General features: G+C 38.3%; 1 protein-coding gene across 1 annotated transcript; it reads right to left on the bottom strand.

The window, feature by feature from the left end:
- Nucleotides 1-2426: 2426 nt before the first annotated feature.
- On the bottom strand, nt 2427-11922 carry cep126 (centrosomal protein 126). The gene is made up of 13 exons (XM_056766271.1): nt 11711-11922; nt 11475-11558; nt 11080-11199; nt 9966-10111; nt 9708-9819; nt 8925-9105; nt 5607-7614; nt 4497-4652; nt 3820-3941; nt 3223-3277; nt 2909-3079; nt 2752-2816; nt 2427-2657 (listed from the first exon to the last, which is right to left on the bottom strand). The coding sequence occupies exons 2-13, from the start codon at nt 11504-11506 to the stop codon at nt 2556-2558; spliced, it is 3270 nt and encodes a 1089-aa protein (XP_056622249.1). The 5' UTR covers nt 11507-11558; nt 11711-11922; the 3' UTR covers nt 2427-2555.
- Nucleotides 11923-13998: the final 2076 nt, after the last annotated feature.

The raw sequence follows: 13998 nt of genomic DNA, 5'->3' as shown, positions 1-13998 counted from the left end.
ATAAAAAACAAATCTCACATCTGCAGAGCAAATCTTTTAAAACCTCCCACTGTCAAGTGGATATTTAGGTGAGAAGCCTTTCAGTGTAGTACAGATACACAATGAGTCTTAAAAACCTGTTCAGCAAGTGTGTTCTCGCAATACATTTCAATTCGTCAGTTTTCAAAGAGGTAAGGCAATCACTGCCAAATTCTTCAAAGGTGTAGAGACCTCCTCCACCCGCTGCAACAAGCCAAGGCAAGCTGACCGGAGGAGTTACTGCACCCTTCCCAGAAATTAACTGTGCTGAACGCAGGCAAATCTTTAACCAAGCACAGCATGAAGTTATTATTGTTTTTCCCCTTTCTTTTGCTTGAACAGTTAAGTAAACATTGCCCGGTATTCATGTTAATAATTGAATTCAATCATGATTAACATAATACAGCGATAGCGACATAGGAGAGGATGAACAAGGGGTTTTGTTCCTACTTGCTAATGAACAATTTTACATTAATATTAAGTCAATGAAATAGTTTAAATTCAATAATATTGTACCAAATGTTAAATAATCTTTATTATTTAGTTACAAACAGATGAGAATTTATTTCCTTAATTCAATGTTTTTTTCACCTTTTCAGGAATGACCAACTTTGCACAGTGACTTTTTTTAAAAAGGTTCATTTTTGAACAGCAGGTAGATTTGTACTTGTATTCAAATGAAAACAGACTAATAAGCTCTTTGCACTATCTTACATCTGCACTGTTGTATATTTCACTGGTTTGCATCTTCTTATTTGTTTTTAAATATACCTGCTTGTAATAGTTGTATTTGACATATATGTTTAATCTGTATTTTTTGTATATATTTTTTTATTCTGTGTAAGTGGTATTTGTATGCACCATAGGTCTGAGAGTAAAGCAATTTCAATTCTCTATATTATGTACTGTACATGTGGTAGAACTGACAATAAAGCAGACTTTGACTTTGATACGGTCAGTTTGACCTATTTTAGATATTCACCTTTTTCACTTTAATCTATTTGAAGCAACCTGAAAGAGTTTTTTGTTGCTATTTATTCTTACCTCCATCTTCAAAAGATACTGGTTGGAAGCAAGCAGCAACTACCACAAGTACTTTCAGCGTGCTTCATTGTGCGCTTCAGTCACTCCAATCTTTTATATTCGTGGCTCCCACATTGCTTACACTGTTAGCAATAAAGCTCCATCTGGATCTCATCCGATAAAAAAAATCGCACTGCCACTGGGTTATAATGTTTTCACATTTACCAATATCCTACAAATTTAATCCTTAACTTATTTACCTTTTTGTTCTCTTCAAGTATTACTTTAGCTGTGATATTTTAGTTTTTTCTTTTCCCATTGAAATGCTCCCAAATGAAATTGGGATATCACGGTTTAATCGCATTTTACGGCACCTACATTATGTAATTTAAGCAAAAGACATACTGAATTTATCATACTGGAACATTACATCAATGGTATTAAAGGGATGGTTCACCCAAAATAAAAATCATTTTATTATTAAATTCACCCTCAGAACAGAAAAGAAGAACAACAAAAGTTGCCCCATTGTACACAAAACCACTGAGACATTTCTCAAAATATCTTCATTTGTGTTTCACACAAAAAAGAGTCACAGAATTTACAGAATTTACAGAATTTTCATTTTATGTCAACTATCCCTTTAATATTAGATATCAATTCCACTTTTCACTCTATATGTTAAAATAAAAACATTTCTACTTGTGATGTCAGAATTCGTCCTTTTCAAAGTTCTTGGTTTTAGTAATTGAATAGTAAGATTTGCAAAACTCATCATATTGGAAAACGATTTAAAGAGGAACAGGGTTACGTGACATGATGTAAGGTGATGTGAGCAGTTAGGGTGGTGGTGATGCTACAGGACAAGCAGGTCACAGAACAGTTGAGTTTTTCGTTATCCTGCAATACCTGTGTGGCGAGTCTCCAATGAACCGTAGTAATTAATTGTCACCCAAAGTCACTGTCACACACCTAAGCTCTCCCATGCGTGCACACACAGACACTCTGCGCTTCCGCACACACAAAACATCACTCTCATATACATAATACACATTGTAAAACACACCCAGAAAAACCTGTCATGATTATGACACACTTACAATGTAAATCTGTATCCAATTTCTCGTTAACTGGGGTCAAGTTGAACAAATAAAACCCTTTATCTATTCTTGGCAGTGAGACAATAAAGCGAAACTGTATTTTGCTTTAACCCTTGATTAATTTATTTTCCATTAATATAGTCAAGATTTATATTAAAAATACCACTATGTACACATTAGTTATGGACAATTTCTCATAAAATATATAATCTCAAGGTAAAAAAATAAATCTACACTATTCAGAAGGCCAACAAGAATACATAAATTACAAATCCTCACAACACATTAGATAAGCACTGGCTGTATTGCCAAAATCAATATACACATAAAGTATAATATCTGATAAATAGTGCAACCGCAAAGTTTAAAGGTTCCAGAAGTGCAGCTCAGAGAAGAGGCTGTGGGAGTGGTGGATCATGGGAGGTGTAGTCCGTAACGCTGTTGAGTTTGGGTGCGATTGTCAGTAGAGACTCCTCGCCTACGCACGGCGACACCCACATTCTCGCCCGTCTGGTTCTGCAGGGAGGAGAAGAAAAAGAGAGGGGACAGATCCTCAGGTCACATTAGGTCATAGAACAGATGGCTTTCTGTGAACATGAGCGATACTCACAAATCCAGGAGCCGAAGCAAAGATGCCTTTTACCGCTGGGTTGCCAGCAGCTGTATCTTTCACATCTGTTTAATCAAGTGGAAGCAATCAGACTATTGTACATACCAGCAAATACAGCCATTGCAATTGTAAAAACATTAAAACAAGAAACACTGACATTGTAGGCGTTGATTGAGTCTTTCGAGTGACTGCAGGATCTTCTGCTCCTCCACTGTGAGAGCACTGACGTTCAGAGACTGCATTCTCTTGCTCTGTGGACCAATCGGAGCATTGCAGGTCTTATGGGATTGAACCCAGGTCGTGGCATCATGTTCACCGTCTGTCACCTCTGGGAAAAAAAATGTTTTTGGACATGAGACTGAACTTTATTGTAAATGTTAAGAAAACACTGACACTTTGAAAATCTGAAGAGCAGCATAAATATTATAACTCACAATATAACCCAGCTCCATAAATTTCATTGTAAATTACCTCCATTGACTGCTGCTTGATTTTTATCTGGGTGTGGAGCTCTTGGCACAGTGACCTGTTAAAAAAACACAATTTATAAAAATGTGTAATCCTAAATGTCTAGAAAGCAGTGTTATTTTGTCAACATTACATTTATCATTCGCTTTGTTGTAAAAAAAAAGCGTATGCGTAATGAATTGGTTCTGAGATTCTGAATAGTTCAGTAAGGAACAATTGCTCTGTTTCTTTTTTTCTAGGACAACCGAGTGCAAACGTTTTTTTTTTGCCTCAGGAACAAAAACAATTATTTAAAGACATGAACCGTATCAACACCGAAATTAACTTTGATTTGAATATACAAATATGCACCTACCATCAGAACAAAAGAAGACATTTGAAAGAAAGTTGGTAACCGAACAGCGCTTGCACCCATTCACTTCTATTCTACACAAAACCAACGCATGGGAATGGGTGCCTGTTACCAACATTCTTTAAGATATCTTTTTTGTGTTCTGCAGAAGAAAGACATACAGGTTTAAAATGACAAAATTGAATGATGACAAAATTTAAATTGTTTCTTTAAAAAATGTGTAATTTAATTGTATAATGTGTGTTGACCTGATATGATAAATAGTTCTTCCTCTGCACTGTTCCTGCAGTTTGGTTTCTGCTGCCGTCTACTGTCGCACTGTTCTTCACCATGTTACTCTCCATCATCTGTCTTCTTATTGGGTTTCTCACTGATTTACAGAAAAAGCTCTCTTTAAAAGCACATTCAGTCCAAGCAAATGCTAGCAAGTGCATGTCGGTCATTGCCAGACCACTTTACTTCAGCAGTGCCCTTTTCTTTTTTTGATGGGCTCAAATTACAAGACACAAACTTAAACTCTGTAGTTCACCTCAAAATGAAAATTCTGTCATCATTTACTCAAATCCCGCATTACTTTCTTTCTTTGCAGAACACAAAAGAAGATATTTTTAAGAAAGCTGTTAAAAGTCCCCCATTCACTTGGATTGGTTTTGTGTCCATACAATTGAAGTGAATTGGGGGCGGTGCTGTTCTGTAACCAACGTTTTTCAAAATATCTTCTTTTGCATTCTGCAGAAGAGAGAAAGTCGTACAGGTTTGAAATGACAAGAGGGCATGTAAGTGATGACAGAATTTTCATTCTGAAGGTGAACTACTCCTTTAAGAACTTAGCTGTCTTTAATTGTATCAGATTGCACGACCAGACACACAGTTCCTGGCTTTTGGACATCACTAAGATAAATGCTTTTAAATGCTGGCCTCTTACTGTTGGAAGAAGACAGGAAGAAGCCGCCGTTTCTTGAGACTCCTTTGACACCACTGATCAGACTATCACCATTGATAGTAACATGGGACAGGCTGGCACAGGCTTGAGGTGGAGCAGACAACACGCCATTGTGAGCCAGAAAACTTTGAGGGTCACCTAAGTCAATTCAGATGGAGAGAGAACACAGGACAGTTCAAGGGAAAGGTCTCTTCATCTTCATTTTTTGAAGTCTCTGTCCTCCAAATCCAGTACATTCAGAGGTTTCCTTATGTTATAAAAATGATTGACCCCTAAGGAACAACAATCCATCATTAAACGGACCTTTTTCAACAGAGTTGAAATCCCAAGTGCTGCACCGCTGTGCAAAGGGCCAAAGAAAACAGACTCTATTGATCCAACAGTAAAAAAGCGCCTTTTCCAAAGACTCTAGAAAAATATCCCCCAAGAATCTCAAACAAAGCTGCTGAACTTGCCGACACACAAAGAAAGCTCAGTTCCTTCAATAGACTCTCGTCTGACTTTATGACAAGGTGCAAAGAAAGTTCATGGGAAGCCAGTTCTTGGGATTTCTGTTGGTTTAGTAATATGTGAATATGGAATCAAACAGCTGAAACATTTAAACGCATCATAAATGTTGCTTCATAGAAAAGATAAAAAAGGGACAGAACAAAAATGTTTATGTGATTAACCATGTTAAATCGTGTCTTAAAGGGAAAGTCCAACCCAAAATGAAAATTCATTCATCATTTACTCACCCTTTATGTCATTTCAAACATGTATGACTTTCTATCGTCTGAAGAATACAAAAGAAGATATTTTACAGAACCGTTGGTCCCCGTAGAAGTGAATGGGGACCATTGGTTTTTTGTTTTCCAACATTCTTCAAAATATCATCAAGAGTCACACAGTTTTGAAATGACAAGAGGGGGAGTAAATGATGACAGAATTTTCATTTTGCGGTAAACTACTCCTTAAGTCAGACATGACACAAGTAATTTGTCTGTACATACTATAATGGAAATTACTGAGATAAGTGGAACAATTGCAACAATTTACTAGAAGTGAGGTAAGACAAGCAAATGTGAAAAATAAAGTCTAAGTTTGCTTTACCATCTTTGCTAGCTAGAGCACTCCGGACCCCATGCCACAGGAGTGTGATCTCCTCATCCGTTGGAGTCCGATCCAAATTGATTCCATTCTTTCCACACCTGCGCTCTGCATTTTCCACAGGAGGGGAAAAGGAACAGACACCCTTGGACACACTCTCATGGGTGTAGGTATGGTAAGGTGGCACTGGAACACAGACAGCCTCTTCTTTGAGGACAGGCGGGTGAATAGTTGCTTGGCTATCCGGGTTGTCTCTGCACAGGACCTGCTCCATTTGTGCCTCAGGTTGGCTTTGTATACTGTGGTTTACGGCCTTGGAGATATCAGCAAAATCACACTCCACAATGTCTGGTTTTGGAGGGGGACGAGGCACCAACATCTTCCCCTGGGCCTTGGCCACATGTTGTGCTTCCCTGGCAGATTGCGGTCTGATGATAGTGCCCTTCCTGGCCCGGGAGGTAATGGATCCTGGGCCGGGTCTGGCTGAACGTGCTCTCCGGGGAGCACGTGGGCCCCAGACGCAACAGCCGCCTTTTTGAGAGGTGGGCTCTCTTATATGCTCCTGTGCACGGTTTTCTTGGGGCCCTACATCTGCCCAAGCCTGTCTGGTGAATTGGGAGCCAGCAGGGGCACTGGAGGTCTTACTGGAGATGTTTTTTGATACCCCTGAGAGTGAATTCACGTAGTATGAACCCTGATCTGCTGAGAGCTGTTTACGGGTTTGTTGAGGTGAGTTAGCATGCCCGCTTTTAGCTGCTGGTTGCTTGCCGGGCTCTTTAAGTATCCCGTCTACCACTGCCCCCTCAATGCCGTTCACTTCATCAAACCAGCGTAGTTTCTTCTTAATGGTCCTATTATGCTCTGGCTCATTGAGTTTGGCCCTTGCCAGCTCCACGCTGTCTCTAATTAAAATTGCCACTTCTTTAGTGAAAAGTAAATGGTTAGGAGTGTAAGTGAATTTGACATTTCCTGATTTGGTTTTTAAATGGTTTTTGAGAATCCCTTTCAGGAATCGGGCATTGCTGCAGTTAGGTGCAGGATGGGTCATCGGCTCTGCAGATGTTCTGTCTGGTTCCTCTTTGGTGATTTCTGATTCCTTTTTAGGATTCTGGAGATCTCTACTTGCACTCTCCTCCGTGGTCAGGGGTCTAGATTCTTTCTTGAACCCCGAGGCAATGTCTACATCTGGTTTGTGTTTATGCGACCGCGAAGAACTCAGTGTTTCTAGCGGCTGTACGTCTGAGAATTGATCAGTCCTAGAGAGAGCACCGTGATCTGAGGTGGTTTCGTAAAAACTGTGTTTGGATCTGCTGGCTGAGACAGACGTCTGCCATTCCGATGAATGTTTTGAATATTTCTCCTCCAGGGTTTTCGTCTGCAGTTTGGATTGGGACTTGAACTCTTCAGGCAGATTGGAGAATTCCAGGGGTGTGGTAACTGGCACGGTTTGTGTTTTGCAGTGGGCAACCGCAGTTTTTTTGTCTTTCAAAATATTCCCTTGAGCGTTCCGGTCATTAAAATGAGTCATATGTTCTGAATTAGCCGCTAAATCTTGCTGAATCAACTCTCCTTGGCATCCAATAGCAGATTGGGTGTCGAAGCTCTGTGATTGGTCCTTCAGATTGCATTGCTCTGTTGCTTGCGTGAGATTCAGGAGACTCTTATTTACCTCTGGTGACTCATAAGCCCTGGGTGAGGGAGAGCTGGAAGTAAGATTGCGTTCCTGAATTAAGACTTCCTCTAGGAAGCTCTTTACTACAGAACAGGAGGCTCGAGGTGATGAGCATAGGTTAAAGGTGCACTGTCGTGGAGGTGATGGAGAACTTTTCGCGTCTTGAAGCGGATCCACGAGGTGCCAGGAGGATTGGGTACAGGTGTTCTGATGGAAGGAATGAACCAGGCTAGAGCAGTGTACTGAGGTGGTGCCATGGCTCTGCTGAGGTTGTCCGTTCTCTAAACTGTCCAAACTAGACAGACTCTCCGTTTCACTGTGTGGGGTATCGAGATATTCCTAAAAATCAATAGAAAAACATTACACCACTTACTGGCAGACTGAGGGCATTCTTAAGATTGTGACAAAGGTTTAAATAATAAAACACAGTTAGTTTCTTAACCACTGTATGATATTTAAATTGAATAGAAAGATACACTTATATCTTTTTAATTTATGGAACATTAAAAGGTGCTGTGTTGGTAACCAAACAGCACCGGCACCCATTCACTTTATTGTATGGAAACAGTGAATGGGTGGCGGTTAACAACTTTCTTCAAAATATCTTCTTTTGTGTTCTGCAGAAAAAAGACAGTCATGCACGTTTAAAATGACAAGAGGGTGAGTAAATGATGACAGAATTTCCATTTAGGGTGAACAATCCCTTTAACACCAAAAAGTCTATAAATCTGTCTTTCCAGACAGAAAATTAAACATAGGTTAAGCTTTATGCTCACAGACATTCCTACTGTATATAGACAATATAGTTGCATGAGTCTGACTATATTTGTGTACAGGATGTAACACTTTTCTAAGAAAGCTAAACTCACAGAGCTATCCTAAAAGTAGGAGTATAACCCCTGTGTCTTGCTCTGAGCTCATCCCATTGCGTATGTGTGTTTGGCTCCAGGCCAGCGCAGGTAACATTCCAATGTGTGTTTGTAAAAGTGTGTAGCTGTAAGTATAAGGTGGCTGAGGGTCAGTGCATGTGTATCTGCGCTTTAGTATGAAAAGTTTTGTCGTGAGCTCATCTCTTTAAAAAAACGTAGTTTTAAAGGCACTGCAGCATGTCATGGCAGGAGGAGCCCTGGGCTATGTCGTTTTTTCCCTTAAAACATTCACACCACTGTACCGATTTGACAGGCCTATTGCAACATACACAAGCCACATGCCCAGTGAATCACAGTGAAATCACCATGGACAGGCAAGCTGATCACAGTGTGACTTGCCACATTACACGGAAATACTTCAACAAGACATCATAGACTTTATTCATTTGCAAGACTTTATCATAAATAAATATATTTCTTTACATTTTGAATATATGACTTCTACTTAAAGTTCTTAATATATTTGTGATAAAGTTTTGCAGATGTAATTAAGTATCAAGTTTGCAAACAATCTAACTCTGTGGTAGCTACCTGTACATGAACATGACCTTGATGATATGTTTATATCAGTAGAATTTAGCAAATATGATCAATGCATTACAATAATGTTTGCAAGTCAACAACGGAAAGACTTTGTAACAATGAAACACTGGCCAGAAACTCTTTCACACTTGTGCTGGGTCGTGTTTATTGTTGAGTCCTTCATTTATCTTGAATTACCTGTGGACTGGTCTGCTCTTTTTCTTTAAGATCAGACTGTATTAACTGCTGCTCAGTGAGGAAGAGTAGCTGATTGTTTTTAAAGTTCTTCTCCTGCATGAGTTTGTTATAGGACTCAGCAGCAGATAAGGCACGCAGGTGACGGGCGCCCCCTGGAGGCTTTGGAGAGGGAGTGCAGCTCCTGAAAGAAAAATATGTCACTATTTAGGTAAAAGATGTTATTTAAAAACAATAATTAGAAACAAATTTACAGAATGTCCATGTTACCGACACTGAAAATATTAACAGTTAAGGATGTTAGGTGTATTAATATTATACTGCAAGTGACAATTTACAATGCATAAAATTAAATCTGAACGAAGCACACTTATGTATCACGGTTTGTATGACAATTAATTGAAATAATTGACACATAAACGTCAATTTAAATTATTTATTAAATATGGTTATTCGTCAGCCAAATTTCATAATCGTGACAGCCTCTGTATATGGGACAGTCATAGAAGATTTAAAAGCAGAAATTAGATGTTTTTTGGGGTGGCCATACTTTTCTTGGTTGATTCATTTATGGTTATGTGTTACTAACATTATTCATGTGGGTGGAGTATAAAAAATGACATCACACTTCTTTCGATTGACTAATTTTAAAATGCATACACAGCCATTGTAGCTGTATTAAAATATGCATGTGATCATAAGAATTGTGAATACCCACAATTACCAAAATTTGATGCATTATATCTCTTAACAATTATTAGGATTTAGGATGACGACGTCTCCTACCTGCTAATGGTGAAGGCACTGGACAAAAATGGAGACTGATGAGTATATAAGCGGGAAGTGCCTTGAATATGATGAAGTGCTTGATCGAGGTTGGGCACTCTTCCTCTAAAGGCTGTTACAAACCAAATAAATCACTTTATTTAAACGGCAGACAAGACAGCACACGCCAACCTATTAAAAGCTGTTGACAGACAGTTCAAAAGATAAACAGTGCATGCAGACACATGAATTAGTGCGAGTCTGTCTGTTTTATTGAACCTGTTCTCTTCCTCTGGGAGGGAGGAAGATGAGCTCTTTGGAAGTTCTCGGTGGCATCCTGGACCTTCTTCCGGCGCTGCTGAAGAATGTTCTCCCTCAGTCTCTGCTCCTGGAAATCCCACTGTTTCCTTTTCTCCTCCAGAGCCCTGAGACAGACAGTGACAATATTCGCTCTCACATTTTTTGACCTCTTCTTGTGACACAAGTTGTATTAAAGTTTTAGAATGTTGTGGGTATCATGAAAACTTTGGCAACTACATGCCGCATATCAAATGCACCACTCAAGTCAGAAGGGAAATTAAGACTTTAATCTAATTGACAATATCAGCTTATTGCGTAAGCTTTCATTATCAAGTTTAAATTCTAGGGTCAACATGAACCTGAGTCTTCTCTTACAGATGGCATTTCAGCAAGATTAATTTGGTAATGACACAGCCACGAACACATGCCAACGCTCCACCTAAAATGGAGTGGATTCTCTTTTGGCGTTGTGATAGAGAACACATACACTAGTGTGCATGCTACACAGACTCACTCGTTGACTCCTCGCGGTGCTATAATCCTCTTTTAGTACTTATTTAATCAGAAAAGAACCCGAGCCACTTCTGTGTCTCAACCATATCTGAACTCTATGGGGGAAGCACTTGTCTTTGACACCATTCCTGATATATGTTAAGTGATGTTTCTTTGCCCTTGCTGGTTAGAGGTTCTATTTCAAGCTGGAAAATCCAGGCTGACAAATACAGGATTGTATAACAGTATCTGTGGCTTGTAGTGTAGCTTTACCTGCAATCTGAAAAGAGACTGACCAGGTCAAAACGCCAGACTGTGGTATTAATAGCATGCCAACACTTCTAGTGTCTGACTGTCAGTGTCTAGACACTCATTTGACCCTTTTCCTCAAATTAATTATCTAAAATACACAAAAACAGTTTGCAGTTGACTGCTTTGTGTATATGCCGAAGCTATATTTTCCTTGTTATTGCCAGCTCATGTAGGTCTCTAGAGAACATCATCAGCAGTGTGCATGGTGTATCTATTTCTAAGTGATTCATATATTTGGTCAAGATTTCTGCGTAGGTAATAACAGATTATATTTTTTGGGGACACTTACCTTCGTCTGCGATTTGTTTCCAGGGTGAGCTTGCGAGACCGAGATCGACCATACTTCTGTTCTCGTACCAGCAGTTTCCTGTCATCTTCAATATCTTCATGTAGACCTAATCTAATGTTACTAATGTGACGTAAAATCAAGGAAATCACAACAATGACAACAAAACAACAAGATTACAAAACAACAATTATTATTACAGCATGTGTTATTTGTAAAAATATGCACAGAACGTAAGAATGGACAAGATGACAACATAAGAAAAGATTTTACTACTTAATTTAAAACATTTAATAAAAAAATCCCCATATTACTTTGCATTTGATTCGTCTTCCAAATGGCTGTACAGTACAGACCTCAAAAATACACGCTGGTAAATCTGTCAAGAAAAAGGATACGAGTAGTAAAGTTTGTCCTTGAGGGCTGGCATCCCGACGATATCAGGATGACAAACTGATGACGGGTTTCAACACACCACAGTCCTCACCCAAACAAGAAAAGTAAAATAACATAGCTGACAAATCTGATGAATTGAAATATTGTTGCCTTGATTTAAACGAAGACTAGCCAGAAAGTGCGTGCGACAGTCCAAAACAAATAAACATCGCAGATCTGACTGAATGTGGTTTACTACCTCTAACTTTTTATAGCCTGATATCAACTTTAAGTCCAAAACACCGTCGGTGCTATCCTGTCATTGTTTAAATTAGTTAAAACCACGTCGGTGCTATCCCGTCATTGTTTAAATAAGTTAAGCAGCATGTAAATGTAAGCCATTGTTGTTACAGGTGAAACAGTTACGCCATTTTGGTAACCACCAACGCGCTTCCTTGACAACACACACAAACTTCCAGCGGGGGCGTGGCCAAGCCTGTCAAACACGATTGACAGTTGCTGTATATGTCAGTGGGTGGCACCATTGCTGCATGCATACATATTGACGTCAGGGTTTTAATAAAACAATTCCCCAATGTAAATAAAGCTGAAAGGCGAAATTCACAATAAAGGTGCACACAAAGACGTCTGAATACTAGAAAAAACATTTTACAATTTTTACGTCATGATTTTTAGTGTTACTACAGATTCAGATATTATTTTCTAAAATTCGTACATCAATGTATACGTTGAAAGTATGTTTAGAGTTACATGTATTGTTTAATATATTTATTCATACATAAGGTCAGAGTTCAAGGTCATATTTTAGCGTTTGATGATGTGCAGGTACAAGCTGGGTGGATGCTGTCAATCACAGCTGCTGCCAAAGTGTGAATTGGAGCGAAACTGCCAGGTGAGAGATGTTAGAAGAATGGGAATGTTAGCTGACAAGCCGTGTCGACCCCGTTCAGTTAATAGTTATGGATGTTTCCATGGCTGTTTCAGCATGACATGTTTCGTTTTTAACCACCTGTTCCCCGTTGCTGTCATGATCTTCTTTTGACTGGCTCGTGATTGATGCTAACGAATGCATATTTTATAGCAGTGAAGACAAATAGACGAGTAAATAATCAATTTTAATGAATGCAAACTTAAGGCATCCAACAAAAGCAATTAGATAAACAAGTGAATAAGTTAATAAAAAGGCGTAGCAAATATTTGGACATATACACACTGAAATGAAAAAAGATTATAAATATTAATAAATATAATTTCTGCATTTACTTAATCCAGACAGCAGTAAACTTCCGGTCTGTGTTCCGGTCTGGCTAGTGTCTAATAATATAACTATTAATATATAATTTATGTTAATTTATGTTAATATTGATTTATATTACAATTTTTCGTATTTTTATTAAATAATTGTTGAATTTGGTTGTATGTTAAATTACTAAATAAACAATTTGTTGAATGCAGAGTTGTTGAATATTAGGGTTAGTTGCGACACACTTAATCTCGCCGCGGCGTAGTCACGTGGTTCATGGAGCTCTTAATAGTTCCAACCTGTCAGTCTGTTTTAATGAGTTTAAGCGGGAGAGACAGTGGAAGCAGCTCTATTTGCAACAAAATTCACTTTAATAAATAATAAGAAATGTATTATAACATTTTGTCTGATGAGTGTTAGAGATACAGTATTAATCAGTTATGTGTGTTTAGTTTGACTAGAAAGGATGCATACTGTGCAATACATTAACAGTATGCATGCATTCATCTGCTTCTTATGCTTCTATGATCTTCAGTACATACCAATGTTAAATTTGTTGTTAAGACATTCACATAAAAATGCACAAGTAATTTATGAACATGAAAAATGAACAAGACAAACAATTTCAGTCAGTAAGAGATTTTATTATATAATTTATACAGGAAGATAACATTTTATTGGATGAGCAGTCTTTATAGAAAAGCATTCAACCACTTATAAAGACTCACAGAAATCCATTTTTATTTAGGAAAACAAAAACGGTCCGTCAGCTTGTCTTTTTCCAGAAATAATCGTACAGCTCTAGGACTATCTCTCTATTATTTATTTAATTCAACTAAACACTCTTCAAACAATGTATTCAATACTACTGTATAGGTACCCAAAATGAATATGAGATTGACAGAAACTGTGTATGTTACCCGATCTTTAATACGACTTACAGACATTGGATCTCAGGTTCTTCTATTTCCTCCTTGAACCCCAGCTTTTACTAACCGAATAATAAACCCTAGCTAAACATGCGGGGGGACAAATGTAATCCAGATCTCTCTAATCCAGTTACTGTGAGACATCCCCTCTGATCCGGATTTACACTCACAATGAAACACTGAGGGTGAAATGTATGCAGCCACAGAAGTAATCTTACACCGCATGAGGCTTAAAAGTTGCTTGTACAATACTGATATTAAAAACAAAGTCTATTTAAAAAAACTCTGTAACACACCAGGCAAAACTCTTTATTTTAATTACAAGAATTGTCCTCATAATACAGAGGTATTTTT

Source organism: Triplophysa dalaica, chromosome 14, assembly GCF_015846415.1.
Source record: "Triplophysa dalaica isolate WHDGS20190420 chromosome 14, ASM1584641v1, whole genome shotgun sequence".
In the NCBI taxonomy this organism is placed as follows: domain Eukaryota; kingdom Metazoa; phylum Chordata; class Actinopteri; order Cypriniformes; family Nemacheilidae; genus Triplophysa; species Triplophysa dalaica.
This window is presented reverse-complemented; position numbering and strand designations above follow the sequence as displayed.